General features: G+C 40.5%; 1 protein-coding gene across 4 annotated transcripts in view; it reads left to right on the forward strand.

The window, feature by feature from the left end:
• The window catches only part of dock3 (dedicator of cytokinesis 3), a 557701-nt gene that overhangs the window by 330775 nt on the left and 199582 nt on the right, over window positions 1–27344 (forward strand). For all 4 annotated transcript variants that reach the window (XM_048254372.1, XM_048254373.1, XM_048254374.1 and 1 more), the window contains 2 exons: window positions 21249–21397; window positions 21774–21859. In XM_048254372.1, coding sequence (XP_048110329.1) covers window positions 21249–21397; window positions 21774–21859 — 235 coding nt within the window. The remainder of the gene's footprint in view (window positions 1–21248; window positions 21398–21773; window positions 21860–27344) is intronic.

A 27344-nucleotide genomic window follows, 5' to 3' on the forward strand; every position in this document is an offset into this window, starting at 1 on the left:
CTGTGTGCTGAGTGTGTTTCACTAATTAACGGATTGGGATAAATGTAGAGAGTTTAAGAGTTTATACTTATACTTATATACTTATATATACCTTTGCCTTTATTATCATTTACTTACGCAGAGACAGTAACCTAAACATTCTTACTACATACAGTGGGCATCGCTTTCAAATGGCCACTTCAGTCGCGCATTACGAGGCGTGAAGCTTTAGTACCACTTTCAGCCACTGTGCGTCGCTCTGCCACTGTACATCGCTCTGCCTGCCGCCCCTTCTGAAAAAGCTCGATTTACCTCGATTTAGGCTACTTGGATATGGCTTAAGGCTTCACGGCTAAGACTAAGGCTAAGACTACACGGTGGTAACGAAAATTGCTGTCTACATTATTGTCAGTGTTGGGGTAACGCAACTACGCCAATCAAAACAGTGGTGTGATAATTGAGCCAGTAGAGAAATAACTGTTCAGAATTAATCTGTAGCCTTGGGTAGGCTTCTGCAACGTTTTTAACAGGCTACGCTATAGAGGCTTAGACAACTACAGTATGACCCACGTTTTGGTTTCGTAAATTAATTTGCCCTACTTCTTGACTGCAATGTAGTCAATTGACTGTTTGACATGTCATTTTTATTTTTCTGTACAATATGCCACAGAATTACATTCATATTTGGAACTTACATAGTCCAATGCATCGTTACACTATGTTAGTGTTTCCCAAAACCATAGTAGCAACGAAAGTTCGCAACCACTATTGTAAAGTTGTGTAGTTACAACTACACCTCTCGACCTATGGTAGAATGCTAGAAGAAGCATAGTTCCAGGGATCTGAAGACGTCACTGACGCCAGTTATTTGTTTGCAAATTAATAATTATAAATATATTTAGGTTTCTGATTGATATTTACACTTCTAACCACCATACATCCATATTTTAAAATGGCCAAGGCAGAAAATACATAAATTAAAAGTCAATTTGCAGCCATGTGCACGTAAGTAAAAGTCACACACCTCCAGGTAATAATAAGGTGGTGTGCACTTTTTGACGAGTCAGCTGAGAATATGTAGCCTTTGATTTTCATGGAGGGGGGGGGGGGGGGCTTGTTAGTTTATGCAAACCAAGCCAAGAAGGCTGATCTGCACAAAAGATAAACTTAGGTAAACAACTATGTCAATATTGTTGTCAAAATCTTAACCCAGATTCGAACTCTTGGACTCTTGGACAGACTGGTAACTGTTGTGCAACGGCGGCTGTCATCTGTCGGCCTCAACGCAATGCGCCACAGAAGTACAGTGGGTCCCAGTTAAAAATTGACACTTCATTCACGATCATGGTGAATGGTGAAATGTAAGTACAACTGCAGCCGCTTGGGGGCAGCATAGTCCGCTGTGGAGTTCCACGGTCGAACCAGACGGGCGATTCGACAGCAAGGGCTGTGATTGGCCGAAGTTTTCAGTGCGTTTCTCTGTGTTTTAGCAGCCCCTGCAACATGCTAGTCCACTGTAGCCTAAGCCTTGTACATAATGTTAAACATAGTTTTGGATTCAGTGGCAAGATTTCTTGATTGTACAGTGTCTGTCTCTCAGTAATGTTTTAAAATGAGAGCTTAGATCAGCTGGCAGTAGGCTACTTTGTCGGTAGTCATGAGAAGTTTGCTTGCTAACAGAACATAAATATGCTGCCCAGAAACCTTGTGAATAGTTCTGATTTTTTTACTACACTAACGAGGTTGAAATATAGACTTTGCCTACAGCATCTCCTTAACAGTAATGTTAACAAAATGACAGCATTCATATGACAAAGAAAAAACGAATTCGGTCACTCAAGACTGTGCCACAGCAACCAGTGTAGGCTACAGTCCTACCCAATAGGCCTACTCAAAGTAGATAGCGTTGTCTGACGGTCGAAAGTGGGTTAATGCACGATTTCCAGAACAGGTCTGCAACTTTCAGGTAGTTCTGAGTTCGAATCTAGGCAGGAGCAGAGCCATATAAAGGCCTATTGTTATCATTTTTGCAAGGTGTTGCTCCTGGCAATACTTGTTTATAAGACGTTTGGTGATTAATTGATAGCTGTTTTGGGACACGTTAAACGTTCTTTATAATGAGCGATCCGGGGAGTAAAATGACTGTTACAGCTGTTACAACTGTAGGCTACAATGATTGCAATACAAAAATATGCCCGTGTTAGTTTAGTTAGTTTTGTGATGTTTTGCACTTTTTGCCTCATGTGTTTTCAGGTTTGAGGGCTTTTTGGCAAGATTGACCTGGGTTAGACTCTGCATATGTTATTTCTCCGTATGGAAAATAAAGTCAATTTTCGACACACGTCTGTTATTAGTTCAATAACAAGTGTTGCTTGTTAAAACATGTGACTAGTGAAACTCATGATTTTAGAAATATTTAGCCAAAGCCAAAAAGTGTTAGAGAGAAGGAGAGACGCCGGTGCAGCTCAGATGTCTTCTTAATTTTCTTTATTCTTTAGTAAAAGGTGCAGAACATTATTAAACTTTGACTAACGTTTCGATGTTCGTTAGTCAAAAACATCGACACATCGAAATGTTAGTCAAAGTTTAATAATGTTCTGCACCTTTTACTGAAGAATAAAGAAAATTAAGAAGACATCTGAGCTGCACCGCTGCTCTCCTCTCTAAAAATATCTGTCCTGGCCTGGTTGCAACGGATTGTGGCCAAACGACAGAAGCGCGGAGAACCCTCCTTTGTCTACCAAAAAGTGTTACTTTGTGCCCCGCGCTCCCCCACTGCTTGTGAAAGAAGGGGATGGGGGAGGGGGGCTTAACGTGAAAAAGCTTAATGTCACAAAATGGCAACGAGTCGTTTTAGGCTACAGGCCTTCATAATGGTAGGCTACAGGAAGTGGGGGGAGGGTATGGGATGACCAGAGCCGTCATCTATCGTCTTTCCAGGCACACAGCTCGTTATTCACCCCTTGCAGTCACGTGACTTAAGTCACGTGACGGCTCCATGCTGGACGGCAAAAAGATGGGAGACGGACGGCAAATTACATTATGTCATAAAGATTATGATGAACTGAACACCATTACTATAACATCTTTGTAGTTCAATGTATTGCAGTTTGGGGTCTGATAGTCAAAGAAGATGCCAGTGGTGTTGTTAGATGAAATGGGTCATGATCGCAAATGTAAAGTTATTAAAACTGGTGGTAACAGCAAGGGGAGATAACGTTACGTTAGGCTACTGTAATTAACATTATGGTAAATGAACACCCATAAGTATTTCTGAACTAAAATATTGCAAAGCGATTTGGTTACTTTATTTGTCTTGCTTTTATCAGTTGTAACATAGTCAAAACGTTAAGAATGTCATATCAGAACATGAAATAATAACTAGCTGCCACACTTAGAAGCTATTAAGCTATTAAGCTATTAAGCTATTCTAGCTAACGTTTATCGTAGCTCATAGTGCTAGGGCTAATGTAACTCGTCAGTTTGTACGTTGCCCAGCGAATAAACTTACTTCTTACATGTCTTAAGTTAAAGAATTGAAAGAAATAGGAAATTTAAAAAAAACTTGAACGGTATTATCTGTTTACATTCAGATCTTGCCAAAGACTTTGCCTAAGTGCTATCTGCCGTCCTGTTCAGAGTCTATGGTTGCTATAGCAACCGCTGCTGTGCTTTATACACTGAGGAGATAAGCATGCAATTGTGGTTGAAATACTCCCGAAACACAAAGAAAACAAACCAAAATATATCTATGCAAGAACAAGAACAGGGATGTTGTTGTATTCCAAACAATAAGCCAACAGTCGTGGAAGGGCATTACTACGGTTAAATCTCACTATAATCTAGCTGTGCGATATGTCCCATTACAACCCATTGATTTGATTCGTGTTCTTGCCGTCCACTAGGCTATTTTGCTGTGGCGCGAACAAAACGTGACGTCACTTGCAAGGGGTGAATATAGCCTATCGACTACCTTAACAGATAGGCTTTGCTCTTGGGTTTGGCCTTACAGCGAACTCAATGCGCTTGTTGCTTGCAGTTTGTTAAATAAAGCGATGCAGATTACATTATTTATTTCTGATTAATTGGCGCTCTTTTGATGTATTTTGCAACATTTGCTTGTTAGGCTGGGCTACTGTCAATGTCCTGTACAGGTCAATGTTCAACAATTGCTGGTGTAGGCCTAGGCTATTAATCAATTAGGGACTGTTCGTTATTTATTTAATTAAGGGGCTACCGGAGGAGTTTTGGGAGCGTTTGTCAAAAAAGACGTGACCCTCCTTCGCCAGCAAGAATTTTTTCTATGACCCTCCAAAGTGATTGAGAAAAAACGCATGACCCTCCCCAGTCCCAACAATTTATTGATGCCTTAGGCTACTGGGTCAATTTGGGAGCTTGCATGCTACGACTCCTTCCTGGAAATGCCTTGAAAAGGCTGTCGTTTGCACAATTTCACATATAATCACCGGGACCGAAACAAACCTGTCAACTTTTCCCGGGTTTATCACGTATTTTAACTTTTTCCTCGCTGTCTTAGGAGGAGCTGCAGGGCCGTCGCAAGGGGATGCGAGGCCCTGTGCGAACTTGACAGATGCAAGGCCCTTTTCACTTACGTGCATGAAATCATGCGATAGCTTACTTTACACATAGCCAAGGCTACCGTCGGTGTATTTTAATAGTAGCCTAGTCTAATAAGCTACACCAGCTTGCCTTTAAGAGGGGGAATTCAATTGTATAGCCTATAACATTAGCTGAGTCACATATTTTGTCATATGGTGTTTTATCATAGGCTACATCACGAAACCAAATAGTGTAACAAAGGCGAACACTTTAACAGGGGGAATTAATTGGGCATGAATCATTGTGCTGAACGGTATTTGTCAATGAACAGAAACACACACAACATTCAAACTATTGATAAGATGTACTGGTCTGTATCTATAGGCTAACATTGGACAAATAAATGACACTGACTCGCCATATCCTGACTCAGGAAAAAAAACATTTTCTTGCTTTGCCGCAAACTCAGCAATGAAATCATAGGCCAGTTTGCAGGTAGCCTAACGAAGGGAGAGCCCAGTCTCTCCTGTGACATGGAGGTGCGCAAATAGTTTTTAATAGCCTGTTCAACTTCGGAAAGCTTCGTTCACCCGATGGCAGTCACTGATCGCAATTTCAAAGTTCGGAAAGCTTAATCTTTTTAAGTTTTAAGTGCAGTGGCCCCTATCTGCCCCCTTTGGAATTATATCTCTTTTTTATAGATGGTTATGAGGAGCAATGTGAGAGAGAAATTTGATGATCATTGATCGTTGTTTTGGGACGTTAAGCCTTTTCCATAGGCGCCAGTGAAGGAGATTGAAGAATGACCATTTTTTTTATATCTGAAAATATTTCTTAACTACAAAAACTCAGTGTCTAAAAACTCAGTGTCATTCAGACTCAACCCTCTTGTTTTATTATCTTTTTCGTTGTCGTTTGAACGTTGGCAAGCAGGCATGTTGCGGTTGCAATTTAAGTGAAATTTCTACAGTAGGCCTACAACATGCTGTTAGGCTGGGCTACTGTCAATGTACATGTACAGGTAAATGTTCAACAATTGCTGGTGTACAGGTTATATAATCAATTAGCTAAATCATTTGTCCAGCTGTTTAAACATTTTTTTGTGCTACATTCAAACGCAAAAGGTGCTTTGATATATTTTTCGTTTGAACGTCGGCAAGCAGGCATGCTTTGGTTGCAATGAATGAGGATAATTGCTTTTTTTGCATTATTTTGAATGTGACTCGCTCCAGTCTCAACAGCACATACTTTTTCCACACGCTAAGTTCTAACACACATACTGTAGGCCTATCCCCTCTCGCTTTCTCTCTCTCCATCCCTGCACACGGTGCTTTCTTAAAGGAGCTGCACCATTTTACAACAATTGCATCTACATTTTCATATTAGAATGTTTTGTCAAGTGTAAGCTTAAACTACCGTGATCAATTTAAGTTCCGTGCCCCGCCAAGGCCATGGAAGCAGTTAGTCAGTCGCATCAAAAATAGTAGTGGCACCCAAGTGACACCTTGTGGTTGTTTGTGTCAACTGCAGTTTGTGCCATTTCTGCTGAGAAAATGGGGTGCGTGATTCATGAAGGAACCCGTCCAAACTTAACGGGGACCCACTGTAAGGTAAAAGATGCCGAGCAGCATAGTCAACACCATACCTGTGACGCCAAGATATAAACAAATATATTCACACTAAGTTCTCCATTTGGAAAATAAGTAGGCTAATGGAATCTAGTGTATGGATATGTATGCCACCATATATGGAGACTACAAATATGTCTGCCACATATTCACACATAAAGTTATCCATATATTTAGAAAATAAGCAGTGGAATCTAGTGTATGGATATGTATGCCACCATATATGGAGACTTCATATAAGTCTGTCACATATTCACACATAAACTTCTCCATATATTTGGAAAACAAATAATTGGATCTAGTATATGAAGATATATAGCATCTTATATGGGAAATTAAAATATTTTGTATGCATGTATGGACATATAGATTTGACATAAATATTTGAATCGCATAAATGTCCATATAAGTACAATTATAAGTCCCTGTTATTTTACATATATGTTCATATATTGCCATATATCACATTTTTGTATGGGACGTTAACGTTCTAGCAGAGAAGACAGACGGGCTCTGGTTATAGTTAAAACGCTGCTGGTTAGCCTAATAACAAATGTAACGTTAGTGCGTTACGTTTGATTGTCGTTAGCTATCGAAACCTACAGCTAACCGGTCACTGTAAAGTTGACGACATATTTACGTTGATTAAGGCGAGACACGGCAGGTGAAAACATCGTTTTTTCATGCACTGGTCAATTTCGAGATTTTGAGCTAGTATGTTACCTTAGCATGTATTCTATCACACTACTACAACAAAAATGTCCGATTTACACATTTAGGTGTTTATTTCATTATATTGTGTCTACTTTCGCCTGTATATTTCTCCTAAATTCAGCAAAAAAGTTAGCATTCTAACCTTGCATGCACTCCGACCGTGGTCCAAAACATAACATGTGTACTACCGTTGGCAAGCTCTGTTTTTCCTGTATCACGCTATGTGATCCATATATGGACACTTCCTTTGTATCAGTAACCAATCGCGAAAGTTCAAAGGCGAGTCTAGGCTGAGAACGGAATCTCATTGGCTGTCTTTCAAGGCTGTTTTTCTCAAAATGAGTTTCGCTCACACTCTGAGCTCAAAAATTCCACTTCAGAAGCACGTACATACACCAAACTTTCTAGACTTATGCCTAACTATATGTCGAAGATTTCTACAGAGGGGTTTGTTGATATATTATTCCTAGCCTGACTTACATGACGATTTTTTTAGGGCTAGTGACATCATTTTCTGATTTACAGGATAACAAAAGTAGATTTTCATAAATCCCTCTGTAAATGTTTTCCCATCTAATATCTGAACACAATGAAAACATAATTTTGAACTTGGCTGTATCCAATGCTCAGGTTTCGTGCCTTAAAATGTATGCAAATTAAGCATATTTAATTAGATAATGCCTAATTTGCATATGTAAACATTAAATTACAGCAAACTTGTAATACATTTTTTTCTCATATTAATGTAAGTAATCAACTGGGGAAGTTTCATAGTGATATCTGCTTGTTAAAAATGTTACCCTATTCACCTGTAGTGTCTCGCCTTAACAGTGGGTTTCCTTAAATAACATCAACGTAGCAAGGTGCTAACGTTAACTATTTCACTAACGTTAACGTTACCTAACGTTATAACGTTAGTTTAGCTATTTGTGACCCATCATTTCATACAACTTAACATTACATAACATAATATTTGACGATATAAATGACTCCAATACCAAAAACCGGAACACTTACCTTGTCTGTAATTAGAGAAATGTGCCTCTGAATTTGAGTTTTACGAGCAAATAAAGTGACCACGGCACAGCAGGCGAAGACGTTCAGAAGATTCATAGCTCCAGTGGTAGTAGGCCTAGTAGCTCGTGTTCAGCTGTTGATTGTTTTCAGCTGCAGGTCACGTCATAATGCTAAAAGTTGCCGACACGGCGGTCAATGTTAACTCTATGAGAATTTCTTGCTCTTTTATCATAAATATCTAAAAACGTATAAAGTTCACAAATGTGAAAAAACATACAACAAATCTCTGTTACAAGACCTTTGTAGGAGTGGTTGAATGACGTCGAACGGTTCAGTGGTTTTAGAGCCTTTGAACGTCAAATTTGGTTGGAAGAATGACAATAATAAAAGAAGAACAGCGATAATAGTCCATTGCATTTACATGCAATGCAATAATATAGATATGTGCAGTGTATTAACAGAATATAATAAAACAGAATAAATATGGATATTCAATATGACAAATATTTAACAGATATGTACATAACATACAGCTATGTGCAGTCTGGAAACAGTGTCATTGTAGTGCAGAAACAACATTATAAGAGTAGTAAGAATAAGTCTATGTGCAGGATGAATAGTATGAAGATCAGTAGAATAACTATGTATAAATGTAAGTACAGTAGGGCTATGTACATTTGTAAATAAATAGAAGACTATGGGTGAGAGGGATAAATTAATTTTATTTAATCGTAAAAGTAAATTGCATTCAATTAAATTGCAATTAAAAATCTTTCCAGTAGGCTTTAATGTCGCATAAAAAGTACAACCAAACCTGAGCTTGATCAACTAAAAGCGTCAAAGAACCACAACTTGAGTGTAGTTTTTGCTGGGTCCCAGGCCATGTTGGTCTGAGGGGGAAATGAAAGCGGACAGTGCTGCCAAGCAAGCCCTCAATGAAGAAGTCACAGAATGTCAAATCCCTGCCCCAGACCTTAAACCTATACTGAACTCTTACATCACAGATAAGTGGCAATCTGAATGGGATTAAAATGTACCAACAACAAGCAAGGAATGTGATTTTTTTTAGCACGTTTTCATGATCCACTAGGTCGTTATGGGCCACACAAAATACGGTGTTGCTAAAATTACTCCTATTGTGGCTATTAGAGACATGCGTTCATGAGTATCCAGCTACATTCAATGAGTTAAGTAAAATACATTCACACACACACAAAAAACATCACTAATGTTGTGGACATTCCTTTATTCTGAGATACATCAATAGGCTCTCAAAACAATCCCAAACAGGTCTTTATAGAGCAAATCCATATAGATTATTTGTCAAATAAACCAGTAAAACAGAATTAGGGGATGGAATATATTAAAATAAATCAGTGAAAAAGTATCCTGACAAACAAGCAGCATTTTAATGCCTTAGTCATATTTCATAATTTAATTTTTTTCTCTAGGTTACCTGATAGCCCAGTTTGAGAGGTGCAAGATGCGTGACATTATTTATTTTTGCAGCCAATCACTGCTGTTGTTTTATTTTATTGATTTGATTTTAGTCATAGAAGCTAAATTCGAAGGCAGGCCACAGGTAAAATCCAACGAACCGCATTCACCCCGCAAGCCAATAGTTGAATAGCCCTCAGAGCTTTTGCGGTATTGCCACTGAAAGGCACTGTTAGAATGCTTGGATCAAGCCAGGTTCAGCATAGCGTATGTCACTGTCTGCTCACATTGGTGACCGGACCAGGGCAAGCACACTTTCGCAGTTCCCGCCGGAAATGCAGTCTAGCTTAGTTTGCTTTCTTGCAACATTGACATGATTAGGCTATGCATTTGATTTAAATGGCCAGGCTGCCAGTCGAGGCAAAAGCCAAATATCCAATAACAGTTGCAGACTCTTTGCCTGCTCGAACCACAATACCCGAGGGATGTGCACTTCTATCGGTAAGTTTAATTTGCCTTGGCTTCATTTTGTCTGCTTGCAAATGTAGCCTAGGTTTAACAAGCTGCAAATTCACACTGGGTGCAGCAAAAATCCTAGCTATCCACAAGTTTCTTACATCCTATGTCTACTTAATTATAGTCATTTTCGTTGGATAGCCTATTGCGTAATACAACCTGTGTCCAAATATAGCATTTAGGGATCATTATTTGTGTAGCCTAAAATGACTCAATATTGATTTGCATTGTTTATTATCACATATGAACATCACATTAAATAACCTAGGACTTCAGAGACAGGGCAACCAATTAAATAAATTTGCGCTTATAACAAGGTGAAGCACGTTCCTGAACAACTTACTTTCCTCTGAGGGAATGTCCAATCTTCATCAACGACATACCGTTGTACCTTACGTTGTCAACGTTGAATCTAATAGGGAGGGAAAGTGAAAACCAGCGCCCCAAGTGGTTGCGTTCCTATCGAAGAGCAGCTCCAATGCTAAGTCCCATAGACCTATTTTTAAAAAAATATTGTGAAGCCAAATCAACGAAGTTATCCACCAAAAATATTTTTCAGTGTCTATACAGTAATAATTTTATCCTTACTTCCTGTAGAAGCATCAGGTATCGCAGGTAACAACGATACCTTAACTCAGCATTCTCCTTGTTACCATCTACTTTCTACGGATTTACTGGCTACCGATTATATCTCGTGAACAAACTCTTGCATAAACTGTTGTTGCTCGAGGCTTTGGATTATCGGACTCTATAACCTTGATCGCCAAACTTTTCTGTCAAAGCGTTAGCGTTAAGCGTTAAGCCAGTATCAAGGGCTGCAAATAATACCGGGCCAAGGAAAGCGATATCTGGAAGAAGAAAGCATCAAATTCCTTCTAACGTCTCTCAAAACTAGTGACTCAATATAAAGTGAGATCTTCTCCAGATTACTTACCGCTACCTGTGTTGAGTTATCAAGGAACTGCGATATCGCTGTTGCTAGCCAACTAGCAAACAAGCGTTTAAAAACAGTTGACACCGGCCGAGCCCCCGACCACGATGCCTCCCCTCAGCTGTGCACCAGGCTGCGACTCATCGTCCTTCTCTTAAAAAGATAGTGGAACTTCGAAGCCAGAATAGCGACCCTCCATCAGATTGAGAAGGATGAACAGTTCCTCGACACCATTCTCTCCGTAAATAGCGTTACCTCTCTTACACACACAAATGCCAGATGCCCTGATTTCACTCTGTCCTCCAATACTTTAACCATGCCATGCACTAATGCAACTTCTGTCCCTGTTGCCTCTCCCCCGGCCTCTGCTGAGAACCAAGCCTGCTCTGCTGGCCAGCTCCTCCCACACCAGCCTGAGCCATGGCGTAGAAGCAAGCATCACCGCATGCGCAGGCGGTCGGGCTGGCACTCAGGCCCAGCCCAACCTATCGACTGGAAAATCGCTATGCCATTCTGACCCGAGGGATGAGGAGCCCCTCCAGCCCGAGACAACCATCCTGTCCCTCCTCAAAGTCGGGCCCCGACCCCCTGGTCATCGGCAGTTCCATGGTTAGAGACCTCTGCATTCCCCCATCATGTAGCGGTCCCTCCAAGGTCTACTGCTTCCCTGGTGCCAAGGTCCTTGACATCCAGCAGAAACTCCCAAGCATCCTGGCCCGCCACACCAAGGTCAACAACATCATCATTACCGTGGGCACAAAGCGACATCAGAGATAAGCAGTCAGTAGCACTGCAGGAAAACTACAAAACTCTCATCACCACTCTGATGGGCACAGAAAAACGCTTTGTCATCTCTGGGCCTCTCCTACCTACAGAAAAGGTGCTGAGAGATGGTCCAGACTGTTCGATCTCCACACCTGGCTCAAAGCGCTACTGCGCTTCCTAAGCATCCCCTATGTCAACAACTGGGGCTTGTTCTGGGAGAGGCCCAGTATGCTGGCGTGATGGTCTCCACCCAAACCAACATGGAGCCAGGCTACTCTCTGACAACATAAGCGTCCACACTGAGACATTGACATTCTGTAGAAAATATTACAGATTCCGCCCCAGGTATTGATTCGAATGGCATTATACATGTGGATGAGTCTGAGAATGTTTAACATACAATACTACTACCATAGATCAAGCTGTGTCATGCAATAGCATGACTTATGCTTATAGTTCTATTCAACGTTGATTTCTACCCAGCATTATAGTAAAAAAGAAAGACAAATTTAAAACTAGAAACCTAACAAATATTCTTTCCATACCTCAGCATATTCCTCAAAAGCCAGAGGCATTTTCAGCTAACATGGGTTTACTAAATATAGGTGCACTTACTACCAAAACCTTTGCAATCAATGATTTTATTAGTGAAAAAAATTGGATTTTCTGTTTCTTGTTGAAACCTGGCTGACTTCAGACAAAGAAGCTGTTCTTGTTGAGACTTGTCCCCAAATTATAATTTCTTCCACTCAATTAGACAAGGCAAGCGAGGTGGTGGAATTGCCTCCATTCTCTCAAACAAATATAGTTGCACACGCAGGTGAACTTTGGCGGTCGCTTCCTTTGAGTATATTGCCCTCACTCTGAAGGCTGACCCAGCTGTACTTCTATTAACCTTATACCGCCCTCCTAAACTATGGACTGGCTTTTCTCGACCAGTTTTCTGAACTTATGTCGCTCATCATCACTAGCTATGATCGGATAATTGTAAATGGCGACTTCAATATTCATGTCAATAAGACAACTGATGCTAAAGCCAGTAAGTTCCTTAATGTGTTGGACAGTTTAGAGCTAAAGCAGCATGTTACAGGACCCACCCACAACCTTGGCAACACCCTCGATCTAGTCATTTCCAGAGGGATAGAAGTCACAGACTTATCAGTAAATGATATAAATATGTCTGATCATCATTGTGTATCTTTTAATATTGTACTACATCTTTTAATATTGTACTACATACTACATACATTGCAATCAAATCGCGACTCTTGGACATTAGAGCAGAACAGCAGTTCATAGCTCTTATAGACTCCATAAATTTAGATATTTTACATCATCCCATTGATCAAATGGTAGAGGCTCTTAATCGTGAATTAGCGCTCTGCTTGACAGAGTGGCACCCTTAAAGACTAAAAAAAAGGCCCTGTAGCAAACTGACACCTTGGATGAACGAAAATATCCATGATCTAAAAAGATCATGTAGGAAAGCTGAGAGAACATGGAGAAAAACTAAGTTACAGGTTCACCGTGCTATTCTAAAAGAAAAAATTGCAAATTATAATAGAGCTATTCGGAATGAGAGGAGGAACCACTTCTCTAAGGTAATTGCTGAAAACAGTGGAAACTCTAGGGTGTTGTTCTCTACCATTGATAGGCTCAGTCAGGCATCCTCTCTAAGATCACGAAGAATTTGCAGACTTCTTCAAAACAAAGTCATTTCTATAAGGGAGGCTATTGGTAACACAAGTAATATGTTTGATAGTACACCCAAAACAACCCCCAAAATTAAGGTCCTTTAGCACTATTACTCAATCTGAGCTTGGTAAAATTATAACTCAAACCGGCTCCTCAACATGTGTTTTAGATCCAATCCCTACTACATTCCTCAAAAAAGTATATGATGGCTTAGCTCCCTTTTTTCTCAAGGTAATAAATACCTCATTAGAAACAGGTATATTTCCAACTGCTTTTAAAACCGCTGTTGTGAAACCTTTACTTAAAAAAAGTCAAATCTTGACCATACCAATCTGAGCAACTACAGGCCTATATCAAATCTATGGTTTTTGAGCAAAGTACTTGAAAAAGTTGTTTGCAATCAGTTAAATACCTTCCTCAACGAAAACAGTATCCTTGAAAAATTCCAATCAGGTTTTAGATCAAATCACAGCACAGAAGCGGCTCTAGTAAAGATAGTCAATGATCTCAGACTAGCTACCGAATCAAACAAAGTCTCAATCCTTATTCTTCTGGATTTGAGTGCGGCATTTGACACCATTGATCATAGCATCCTAATTCACCTTACTTGAAGTGGGTGGGTCTCTCTGATAATGCTCTAAACTGGTTTCAAACCTACATTACTGGCAGAGATTTTTTATATCAGTCTAGGAGATCATGTATCTGAAAAACATGACTTGCCTTTTGGTGTGGCCCAGGGGAGCTGCCTTGGTCCCCTGCTATTTTCTCTATATATGCTTCCATTGGGAAGCGTCATAAGTCAGCATAATGTAAACTTCCACAGCTCAAGATGATACCCAATTGTATCTTTCTGTGGAGCCAACTAACCCAGATGGCCTTTGCTCCCTCACTGCATGCCTAACCTCCATTAATCAGTGGATGAGCAAAACTTTTTGAAACTAAATGATGACAAAACAGAGGTACTTCTGGTTGGACCAAAACTAAAGCGAGATATTATTCTTAGTAATCTGGGGAACTTGGCACACCAGGTCAAACCAAAGTAACAAGCCTCGGTGTCATCTTAGATGCAGAGTTAAGTTTTAAGCCCCATATCAGTAAAGTTACTCAGACAGCCTATTTCCACTTGAGAAACATTGCCAAAGTCGCGGCCCTTTTAACTCAACAAGATGCAGAAAAACTAATTCACGCCTTTATCACTAGCAGGTTAGACTACTGCAATGCACTTTTCACTGGTCTTCCCAAAAAACATCTAAAGAAATTGGCACTCATACAGAACTCTGCGGCTAGACTTTTAACTAAGACTAAGAAGAGAACACATCACCCCTGTGTTGGCTGAACTGCACTGGCTCCTATTTCCTATAGAATTGATTTTAAGGTTATGTTAATTACTTACAAAGCTCTGAATGGCATAGCACCTTCATATATCTCTGAGCTTTTAATATCTTATCAACCACAAAGGAAACTTAGATCATCCAATTCTAATCTTTTAATCGTACCCAAAGTGCTCCACAAACAAAGTGGAGAAGCTGCGTTTATCCATTATGCCCCCCAAACTATGGAACACCCTGCCTCTGTACATCAAGCAGGCGAGTTCAGTAAATATTTTTAAAAAAGATCTGAAAACATACCTGTACAGGAAAGCTTTTAGTTAACTCATCTTATCCTGTAGACTACATTTTCAGATTATTCTACATCTGCTACTATTGGAGGGCGCAGCCAGCCAGAAGCAGATGGGCTCCCCCTATTAAGTCAGGTTCTGCTCAAGGTTTCTTCCTGGAATATGGGAGTTTTTCCTTGCCACAGTTGCCATATGGCGTGCTTGTGGGGGGTAAGAGGGTTAAGGCTGCCAGTCTTATGACGTCATTTTCTATATTTTTGATATGTTGCTGAGTATAACATAAACAGCAAAGAAAAGTGATTGATAATGACTGACTGACTATTATTGTGTTACATGCTTCAAATGTAAAGCACTTTGAGCTGCATTCTGTGTATGAAAGGTGCTATACAAATAAAGCTTTATTATTATTATTATTATAATCTTCTAACTGTGAAAATGTCAGGCCCTATTTTGCCTTATTTTAAAAAATTGAAATTGCTCCTTTTGTTTCATAAACAGACTACAAAAGAAGTCATGTGACTTTACCCTTCTACGTTACTCACGGTAGCATGGGTTGTTTATTAGCCTGGTTAGCATTGACACTTAACACTTACTGCCAGCTCTTCATGTGAGTAGAAGCACAACACCAGTTATCCAGACATAAAGGTAATCACCACGCGGTTTACATCACGTTCTGTTATTACAAAAATATGTTAAGCTAGTTAAGCAAATTGCCGTATTGATCAGTTAGAGATTAAGCGCCCAAACCTGTGACGTCACATGCAACTGTAGTTCGTTATCACCATGTTACGACAAAAACTCAAAACAATTCCACAGATCCTAAAAATAAGGTATGACCACTAGAAGCAATATAGGTGACCCCAGTGCCTAGCATATGGAAGGCATTAAATTAAGATTCATTTTTTTAAAAAAAAATCCCATCCACTCGGCTAAACTCTAGGAACGCAACCACTAGGTGGCGATGAGATTACTTTCCCTCCCTATAGGCTAATTCTAGCTGGTGCCGGAAACTAACATCATTTTCGTAAAGATGGCTGTGGTCAATTTCAAACTTTTTTGGCTGAAGTAGCTAGCCTAGCATGGGCCATTGAAATTAATTGAAATTGAATTGAAATTATGCTTTTTACTCAGAGAAAGTCATGGAAAAGCCAGGGAATTTTAAGGTTGACTTACAGTGGGAACTACGTCTACAACGAAACAAGATCAATACAATTTTCTTTATTTGTCATATAATGCATAAATAACCATGATATAAACGTCTTCTCATAGGGTCCTCAAGAAATACGCACTGAGTAACATTTGGTTGTAGCCGCCAGATAGGTACCCACTCACCAACATGTATGAAAGCTCATGCCCAACACGGACTTTTGTGCATGGAGCTGATTCCAAATGATACATGCAGCTCCATACTTGAAAATGGCGTATGCTAACATGCCGAAGCTAATCTGAACGCTTTTGACTCCCTGACTGAACCCTTCTTCTTTTTCGGTGAGCTTTATTTTTTGGCAGTTTGCAAACTGTAATATCCCAATGTTTTCTTGTCAAGTGCTCTGTTTGTGGCATTTTTTATAATAAAAAGCACAAAGGAAATACCTGTTATGTCCTCCATAGTAGAACTTTATGTAGGCCTACATATTTAGGAACAGAAATTTGGTTCTGTCGAACGTTAAAGTAACGAGTAACGTAAAAAGTTACTTTCCATAGAGGGTCACTAAGTAAAGTAACAGGTTACTTTTTTAAGAAGTTACGAGTAACGAGCAAACACTACTTTTTAAAAGTAACTTCCCCAACACTGGTTATGAGACACTTTTCAAGTAGAGGCAAAGCTAAAGATGAAGAAATATGCTGGATCAGCAGGTAAGACAACACAACAACAACAACACGTTACATTTATATAGCACTTTTCTGAACACTCAAAGCACTTCAGATGGAAAGGGGGACCTCACTAACCACCACCAATGTATAGCACCCACCTGGGTGATGCACGGCAGCCATTATGCGCCAGAACACTCACCACACACCAGCTTGAGGTGGAGAGTGAGGGAGTGAATGAGCCAATTACAGTGGGGGATGATTAGGGGGCCAGATTCAATGAGCCAAGTTGGAAATTTAGCCAGGACACCGGGAAAATCCCCTACTCTTTGCAAGTGCCATGGGATCTTTAATGACCACAGTGAGTCAGGACCTCGGTTTAACGCAGGGGCTATTCTAGACATAGAGCTTTGCTGGGGCACAGGCCCCCAACTCCCAATACATTAAATAATAATAATAATAATGAGCGCACAATAAATGGCTAGCCTACGGGTACAAGCTTCAAAATCATTATTGTCAATATCACTCTCTCTCTCAATTGTTGTAGCAGCCACTATCCAGCAACATCCAAACACATAGGCATAAGTAGGCCTATACTCTCTGCATGAATTTAATAGGCTTTCCTACTAACACAAGGGAAGCTTATTTTTAGTCAAAATTGAGATATACTTCCCTCCCAGGCAAGGGTCCTATAGTCATCCTGGCAGTACTGCAGTTCTTTGTATTTTAAATAACCTACTAAAGCCTTCATACTGACTTTTGGTGATCATTTGCAAATGAAGCCTATAACAATCTACACAGAATCAGAGTAGCCTATATTATATGTCCATCTCTGAATAGTTTATCAGAAGACTATGTTTAGTTTTACAGTAGGAAAGCTTCACAAACCGTATAGACTACTTTTACAGGACTCTTTCTACAGTATACGTATAAATCATTATTAATTGTCCGCATGTGTGCATGCAGCCTAAGCATGGTGTGAGTGTGTGTGTAAGGGAGAGAGCACAAGCTGGTAAACTGTTGCTAAATTTAGGCTACAATGACGCTAAGCATTGAAAAACGGACGCTAATTACAGTATGTGGGCAACATTCTCTAACAGCGATCAACTTGTAATTTTTTCTGTCAAACAAGTTGTGAATTTGTTGTAACATTAAAACAGGGGACGACTTACTCTGTGCTCAAAGTGATGTGATGAGCTCCAGCAGTTTCCACTGTGTATGTGTGTGTGTACAATGAAACACTCAGAAGAATCATGTGAACGATTTTCATTGGTTGTTGCGTTCAATCTTACCCAGCTACAGCTATTTCCTGATTGGCTATTATGGCCCCTTTCTTTTTTCCTTGTTTTTTTTTATTGGCTGGTAAGTGACAGGCTCGAGTCATGACTAAAACAGGCACGGAGATGCGCTAATGAGTCCGACAATGGGTAGCTTGCCTGTCTTCAGCTTAAAATTAAGTGTCTCAACTGAACAAGCTAACAGCCTAACTTGTAATCAATTTAGCTGTAAGTGATGTCTGGGTTTAAAAAAATGTGCTTGTCGTCTTTCAACCTCCACACCTCGTTCACACCTCGTTTACATCTTGAGTTCTTTCAGTGCCGCACAGAAGTACCCACTTCATGACAGGTAGTCCGTTCGGCCCTGTAGAAGTTCCCAGAATGTCGCGTTACCGGGCTGTTTGTCTATAGGAAACACGCACAAAACGTTCCCGTTCCCATAAAAATCAAGTTCCAAGTGCGACATTGGAAATGGGTCTTATGTTTTTAATCTGATTTTAAAAGGATACACTGTCGGAGCAGTCCATAGTTCAGGAGGCAGGGAATTCCAGAGAGTGGGGGAATAGTGACTAAAGGTACCATGTGCAGAATTTAAGTTAATTCTTGGTATTGCAAGGAGCCCTATGCTTGAGGATCTTTGGAATATGCAATGAGCATGTCAGAAATGAGGGAGCTACACCCATCAATGATTTAAAAATAATAATTATATCATATATATATCATCATAATGATGGCCTACAGCACCTCATTGGTGAGGATGGACCACCATGTCTTGTACTAAACTACCAAAGTGTGCCTGGGCTAGCATGGAGTAGCCTGAAAAGTTATTGGCTAATTTCCCGCCTTCTACCGTTGTGCCCTTGAGCAAGACATCTAACCCCAAATTGCACCTGATACCTTGTATGCTGAATGGCTCCACCAATCAGTGTAAAAGTCTCTGCTTTGACAGTACATGGCCCTCTGTTTGAGTCTCAAAGCAGACAGTTTACACTAGGCATAAAGTGAGTAGCCACAGCTGCTCCTGTGGGACACTTGGGTGGAAGGCAGGCAGCTCAGTTACTACTCCTAAGGGGTGAGGTTAACACTTTAGGTTGGTAGAAAGGATGTGGGTGCTGGAGCATGATATCCCACAGGGGAGCACAGAGACTTTATTATTTGATGCCGCCATGCTCTGCCATAATAAAGTATCTGCTGTAAAACACCCTGGGTGGATGCGGTGTTTCATTGCTAATTTGCTTATTTCATATTTCAGAATAGTAGCACAATAAGAAGGCACTCTGTTGGGTAGAATTCTTGTGAAATGAAGGGGAGGGTGAATGAACTGTTGTATGTAACCTTTGACGATCATTTGGAAAACCTACGAGGAGTTTGTGCATGTTTGCCAAGTGTTGAAGCAAAAAACACTGTGCAAACCAAACCTTCCTTTATATCTGATACTACTGTCTAGCACCTGTGGATTGCTTTTTTGGATGTGCGCACCACACCTCTCTCTCTAATGCGTCCTACATACTCGACATTCCCGACCGGTAGAGCGACAATGTGACGTCAAAATGATGTAGATCTCTCTGGCGCGCCAGGTTATGGCCAGGTAGCACACCACTCTATTTTTTTCAGCTGAGCGCGACAAACCGGAAACCGGAATATGGACTAGTTTGAGGGCAAGCGAGAGTTGCAGTTCGGAGGACCGTTTTGTTACAGTCGTGTATTTTTAATGGTTTGCTGGATAAGTTAACAAAGTTACCAGCGAGAGTCGAAACACATGAAATTAAGAGGAAAGAATAGAAAAGATTTATTTTCAACCAAAGGATATCTACTAAGACCTGAACACAATCTCTTTCCACTTCAGGAAATTACACAAACGCAGCCAGCTGCTAGCTAGCTAGCCAGCTAACTGGCTAGTTATTAAAATTTCCCTCGGGATGACTAAAGTATCTATCTATATATCCATCTATCTATCCATCTATCTATCTACCTGCACACACCTTGGAAACTAGATGATGATGATGGTAGTTGTGAATAGCAGCAACCAAAGTCTAAAGTACCATCACAGAGGCTAGCTAGTGGTTTTTACTGCCATTGACGTCAATCAAAGATTGTTAAGGCGGAGCATGTCTATGGGCGCGAAATGGGGATCTAATCCTGTCTGCATGAAGAGGCGTGTCGATGACGTATTGACGAGCGTACGTTGCAACCGACCAACAGAAGCTGCATAAATAACCGGATACCTGGACACCTGATATAAGGTTGATTTTCTCCAGAATGGAATGCTCAAAAATGCTAAAAATATACCTGAAATGTTCAGAAGGGTTTGAGGATCATGAAAATGTGCCCGAAATTCACATTCCTAACTCTATAGAACCAAGATCTTAGCATATGTGGTGAAATTCTGAGCTATGCCCATAGACTTCAATGGAGCAGTCGCTACCTCTGCTCTGCATAAAGGGGGATTTTGACCCCCCCCTCGTGCGATCCGGGTTCCCGGAAGTGGCTCCTGATGAAATATCTTGCTCCGCCTTAACAATCTTTGCGTCAATGCTTCTGACACCTCCTTTCAGGAGAATATTGCAACTAGTGTCACGACCACCACGCGCGAGTATAAATGCTTACGGTGCTCTCGTGACGTCACATTGTCGCGCTACAGGTCGGGAATGGCGAGTATGTAGAAGCCTTAACACTGAGGCTGGGGGGGCACAGTCTGCTTAGAGACTGACCTATGCCTGAGAAGCATATCCACGGACAGCTATGTAGGGGGCTACCTTGTTGCATTCATCATAGCACTCAGGGAGAGAGAATATGCTCGGTACAAAAAGGCCCTCTGGGCACGCCAGAGGATCCTGCAGGGGAAATATCTCTTCCGATTCAGATTCAGGGTACAGGGTCAAGTCGTAGTTCTCTTGCTGACTGAATCCGATTGTCCTCCAGGATTTCAATATATTTTGCTGAATTACTTTTACTTTTACAGACCTTCCAGGGCCTGTTGGCGAGTCTCCCCACAGCATGATGCTACTGTACCACCACCATGCTTAAAATTAGGGATGGTGTGTTTTTGGTGATGTGCAGTGTTTGGTGTCTGCCAAACATACTGTAGCAGACGTCTAGTCTGATGGACAAAAAGCTCTAAGGGTATAAAAAGGACTGCTTGTGCTATCAGTGCAAATAATAATACGTTTGGAAAAGGTCTGGAAAAATCTTTCAGATAAGGGCAAGCAACCTGAAGATGAAATTGTGCACATATTTCTGCAATAATACTGTATATAGTGGTATATTAATGGTATGGTGCTGTGGTATATGTTTTGAAGGTGAAAATAAGATCCACTTCATCCCTGGAATGATCGGCCCCTTCTTGGGAGTGACACTGGTACCTCAGGAGGAAGTAAGGAACATCATGATCCCCATCTTCCATGACATGATGGACTGGGAACAACGCAAGAATGGCAACTTCAAACAGGTCCAATTTGTTCTTTTCTTTGTCTCTTTATTATGTCTGTTGAGTCTCCGGACAATTTATCTGTTAACCTGAGTACCATTGTTCAAAGTTGATGTGTTTTTTGTATGTGCGTCATTCTACATCAGTTCAAAAATTCCTGACAAAGTCGTCTCTGAGTGTTCTGTGCTTTGTTGTACACCTACATGTAAAATACTGGCTTTTGGTTTTCTAGGATGTTTCTATCCATAATTGAAAAAGCTTATCTCGACAACAAAATAAGATATCAGGCTGAAATATTTGTGTTATAATCAGAAGAGACTGTTGTTTTGGTTTTGAATCCATTATTTTGTGTTGAATTTATATGGAGTGACCCAGAAATGTTTCTGTGTTTGTGCAGGTAGAAGCTGAACTGATTGATAAACTGGACAGTTTGGTGTCAGAAGGGAAAGGAGATGAGAATTACAGGGAGCTATTCAGTCTGCTGTGAGTAAACATCAATTTATTGACGTTTTGCACACCGATTTACATATGGCTATAACAAAGTTCACAGCACAAGCCATTGCCTTTAGTGTTTGATAACTGTTCTATCAGACATATCATGTGGTCACTGTGTGCACAAGGTGTGACATCACCAGAGTGCTATAAGGCTTTATACTTGTGCTTGCTAGTGTGACACTAGTTGATTTCTTTGAGGTGTAGAGAGGCTATCGCCACTGCCTCTGCACACCCTCAAAGAAGCAAAAAATGTAAACAAGAGGACCAGCTGTTTCAGTGTCAAGAAATGTTATGTTTTTTTCACAGCTGAGCAGTAGAGCTACTTTGGTTGCAAATAAATTTCTTCATAACCTTTTGCTGGATTATTACCATGTCCCCCCCTGGTTTCTAGTTCCTTTCTCTTGCCCTGTGCTGCAACTCTCGCTGGTAACTTTGTTAACTTCTTCAGCTGACTATTCAAACTTCAGAATCTACAGTAAGTGTAAACATCTAGTTTACAAATCAATTCTGAAGATAACGATACTACCAAGTATTATTATGTCATCGCGGTCCTGTGCTCACAGGCTTTTGGTGGATGTGAAAAATCAACATCTCATTAACGCTGAGACTTTCAGTTCATTTCCGTGCTCGCTCAGCACGACCAGCTCATCATGATTGTCCAGCATTGATGATTGATGCGGCAACTACCGTCATGTGAATGTGGCTAAAGCGCTAGACCGCTACCCCGCTCCACACAACCAGGACTTTTCTGCCCAGTTGGCTGGTAAAGTCATCTTTTTAAAAGCTACCACCAGGTCCCAGAATTACAGTAAAACTATAAATAATAGCCAAGTCCCAAATAGACGCCTGTCTCTTAAACGCCCGGCGTGGCTACAGGTTTGGGTTAAAGGCCGGTCTCAAATAGAGGCCTGGTCTGTTTTTTAGTTTTGGGTTGTATTTAATCTTCTAAAACCTGTCAGATCGTCTGTTTAAAGCCCAATTCACATCAAAGATTCGCAATGAGACGAAACCGTTGCAGAAAGAGTTGCAGCGGTGTGAATTAGATGTTGCACGTCATTGCAAGCCGTCGCAAAGCATTTACCATGTCTAGTCACAGTTGCAAGGTTTTAGAATGTTGCATCAAGTTGCTGGTTTATAGAATGTTGCAGCTCATCTCGTCGCAAATCTTTGGTGTGAATTGGGCTTAAGCCAGTATGGAGCAGAAGCTAACATTATGATGAGATGGCATTAAAAGACTATGGTCGGGAAAAGCTAGAGTTCCAAATTTTATAACTTTTTTCAATATTAACTATGCCTATATGTCCGACTTTGGTCATCGTTCAATTCATCCCTTTTGTTTAAAATTTGTGGATAGGCCGATGGTAAGCTTGTTTTTTTGCTGGCAACAAAACAAAAGGGTTCGCGAACGTTATTCTTTATTCTAAATGCGTACCGCCATGGCGATAAAGAAAAAGAAGTAGGCTATGATTTGAAATGTAAGCTGACTGTTGTCAAATTTGCAAAATAAAATACAGGAGAAACGATATGGTTCATGCTCTCTCATGCTGTTTCATTCGTGCCGAAAAGGAGGGCTGATAATGCAACTGTGTTTGACAAAGGGCCAATATAAGCTAGGTTGCTAGTGACAAAATATGAGGTTTCAGTGTGATACAATCTCTTTGTAGCTTAAATTACGTTTGATTAAAACGTGTTTCATCTGTTCTGGCTATCCCCGCTATTTGGACCTTATCTCACTCAATGAACAACATCTCAACACTAAATGAATGATGATCCGTAATTGTCATCAGATAGCCTAGTCATATGGGTAGACATTCAGAGTGTTTGAAATAATTATTTCGATAATATTTTCCATCTTTGCAGAGTTTTGTGTAAAGGGAATTAAAGGCCTGTCTCATATAAACGCCTGTCCCTAATACTAGCCGGTGCAGTTTGCCGATTTGGGAAAATACAAGCCCAGGCTATTATTTGGAGTTTTACGGTACTGCCATCTTTGGTAAAGTTGACTAAAAATAGGTAATAAAATAATCTTTTGGTGATTTATTGTAATCTCACAATGAAAGCAATAAGGAAATATCCAAACTTGAAGGGAAGCAAATTTAAATCAAGTTTGGATTTTTCCTCATTGTGACATTACAAGAAATCACCAAAAAATATTTTGGTAACACTTTATAATAACTACACACAATTCATCATTTATTAAGCCTTTGTTACTTATTAGTTAAAGGAGAATTCTGGTGTGATATTGACCTAAAGTGTGTTGAAACATGATATCGAGTGTGAACGTATGTCTCATAGCTCATCTCGGCTTATCCCCTGCACTCAGAAATCTTGCGCTAGTTAGCCGATGCTATCAACAGTTTTTCGATGGGGGTGCCTCGGGCATCGGCCTAGCCATGCAAATAAATCACTGTTTTACACCTTTTACGAGGCTCAAAGTAGCTCCATACTTCATTGGTTGACTTCCAAGGGCCTTGACATTTAAAACGAGACATTGAGAACTTTGAAAAAGCACTGGTAGTTTCAACAAAGAATGGGGGTAGAGGACCCAGTAAACAAAATAAAGTCCTGGCAACATCCCCTAAAGGTCCCCTGGCGAACGTCACCTCCTCGACATTATGTAGGGTTCCCTTGACGTCCCGCGGACCTCTGTTCGGGAGGTCTAAAAGACGTCCACGAGACTTTGAGAGGACGTCCTGTAATGGTCACCGCGACGTTATGCGCGCAACGTTTATATTTCCGCGATGGTAAAAAAAAAAAAAACATGAAACGTGGTATGGTATTACATCCTGTAAGCTTTAGCGCTGCTAGGAGAGAGGTCGACGGAACATGAACACGCATTTATGACTTGCTCTACAATTACACAATCAACTTCATTTACCTCATACTTCCACGCATGTATGAAATCATGTCCTCCGAATGCATTACACTAATGATGAGTAGACATGGACCTTTATACCGGGCAAGGATGTGCTGCTTTCACATCTACGGTGTCATTTTCTTAATAAACTCATACAACGTTTTAATGGCCATATCCCGTTGCCGTTGCATATTGTTCAAAACATCATCAGAGTAGGCCTAGGCTAGCCTAAGCTAAATTGTTCAAACCATATTGTTTCAAAATATTAAAAACTAATAATAGCCAAAAATACTAAATGAATCATAATGCATGCTGGGAAGCAAAACTCAACATGAAATAAAGTACATGAAATATAACTAGAATGCATTGACGTTATATCCACTCTAAGGCGTTTTCTGGGACCTGTGATCAAACAGGGACAGCCTATAAATAGCCTATGTAAGCCTATCTTCCTGGAACATTGCAGATAAAGAAAAATTTATAATTTTCTCTAGGCTATGAATGCTCTTTGTAGCCAACTTTAAGCTGAAATAAATAGATTCCAGATGTTTCTATTCTATATCATTTTTTTATTAATAAACAGTAAGGCTCTGGTGAGGCAGAGATCTTCTGCTCCTCGACAGAAATCTCATCGGATACTCTTTGCTGTTTCCACAAGGAGCTTCTGTAACATCGGGGACAGCTATGCGTGACATGTTTAAACGCGAGCATGTGACAAATAAATTACAATGACATTTAAACAAGTCATGAAGAAGCAGTATCCTTAATTCTTCTGCAATGTAGAGCTAGATCGTTTTGCTTTACAAATTAAGTAGTCACTTCTGTTGCTAGGCAACCCTAAACAAATGCTACGTGGTCTGTTTTTAACATTTCTCTAGTTTTATTGCATCGTATTCAGCTCCAAAAGTCGGTTCAGTCTCAATTCGGCCGTGTGTGTGTTTCTGAAAATAAAACAGATAACAAGTACGTGACTAGGTTAAATAAACTCAAAATGTACGTGTAGCACATACATTTTGAGTTTAACGTTAACAACCTTTTTCCCAGTTTATGAAAGTTGTGCGTCTATGAGCAAAGTAGAAACATATGGTTCTACTTTGCTCATAGACGCACAACTTCATAAACTGTATGATATGTTGCCTTAGACTATGGTAGGCTAATGCAGCTATTGCTAGTGACTAGATAGATAGATACTTTATTCATCCCCAGACGTGTAACGTGAAGTCGTGCATGGATGTGATGTCTCCGTCCTGCAGGCGGTAGCCAGAGCGCTCTCAACTCCGCTGCCATGTGTGAATAAACAAACGTCCCCTCCATGTCCCCGGTATAATGTTATTGTCGGGTCCTTAGGACGTCTTTGAAGTGACCAAATGCAAATGTCATCCGAGGGACCTGGCGTTGACGTCCCCAGAAAGTCCTGCACCGGACATCGCGCAATAACCAAAGGATAACTTGCTCCGGACGTCAATAAGGTCACCGGAACGTCCGCTAGAGAACACGACCAATCGGGGACGTCGTCCGCATAAGGTCCGGGGGACGTCCCGTGTTTGTCGGGGAGCGCTTCTTGGACTCTAAAGTTTGGTTAAGTCAGAGGTGCTCTTTGGATGGGAAACTAAATGCCAAGAATCAAGAAACTCCAAGGCACTCTCTATTGAAAAAGTTAAAAAGCCTTTATTATCATGGCTTGGTCAAGTTAACCTTCTAAAAAACTCCAACGCGTTCTGGATACATGCCTTCTTCTGGAAGTTAACTGTTAAATGTGTTTATTTGGCCCCAGCTGTGGCACAACTGGCTGGGGCAACTGCACCGTACACCGACAAGCCGGGTTCGATTCCCGCCCCGTGGTCCTTTCCGGATCTCATCCCTGCTCTCTCTCCCATTCGCTTCCTGTCACTCTCCACTGTCATTATCATTAAAGGCATAAAAAAGCCAAAAAAATATACCGTATTTTCCGGACTATAAGTCGCTCCTGAGTATAAGTCGCATTAGTCAAAAAATGCATCATGAACAGGAAAAAAACATATATAAGTCGCACCGGACTATAAGTCGCATTTATTTAGAAATGTATTTCACAAAATCCAAAACCAAAAACAGAGACTATATAACTGGATTATTGAGGCCAAAAAGATTAATGTTAATGAAGACGAAGGAGTGAAGGCAGAGAGGGCAGGAAGGTAATTGCAAAGCAAAAGATTCACTGAAAGAAAATACCATGTGGTACACCAAAATGTATCTAAAATATAGAGAATACAATGTAATCAAGCGTTTTGGGCGATGTGGAGTCACAAGCTGGCAGCAGATTAAATGCTCACAAGAGAGAAAAAGATGCAGTTTTAGACTTGACTGAAGCAAGCCAGGCGATAGGCCTACAGGCCCGACGGTAATTGTAAAGCAATTTACAAAAGATTCACTGAACAAAAATGCTTATATGGTACATGAAATTTAGCTAAAAATGTGGAGAATGCAATGCAATCAAGCATTTTGGACGATGTGGAGAGACAAGCCGGCAGCAGATTAAATGCTTGAGAGAAAAAAATATGCGGTTTTGAAAGGACGTGCAGACCGAAGCTGCAGCAAGCAGGTGATAGCCTATTTAGACATTTATTTCACAAAATCCAA

This window comes from Alosa alosa, chromosome 10 (genome assembly GCF_017589495.1).
Source record: "Alosa alosa isolate M-15738 ecotype Scorff River chromosome 10, AALO_Geno_1.1, whole genome shotgun sequence".
Taxonomy (NCBI): domain Eukaryota; kingdom Metazoa; phylum Chordata; class Actinopteri; order Clupeiformes; family Clupeidae; genus Alosa; species Alosa alosa.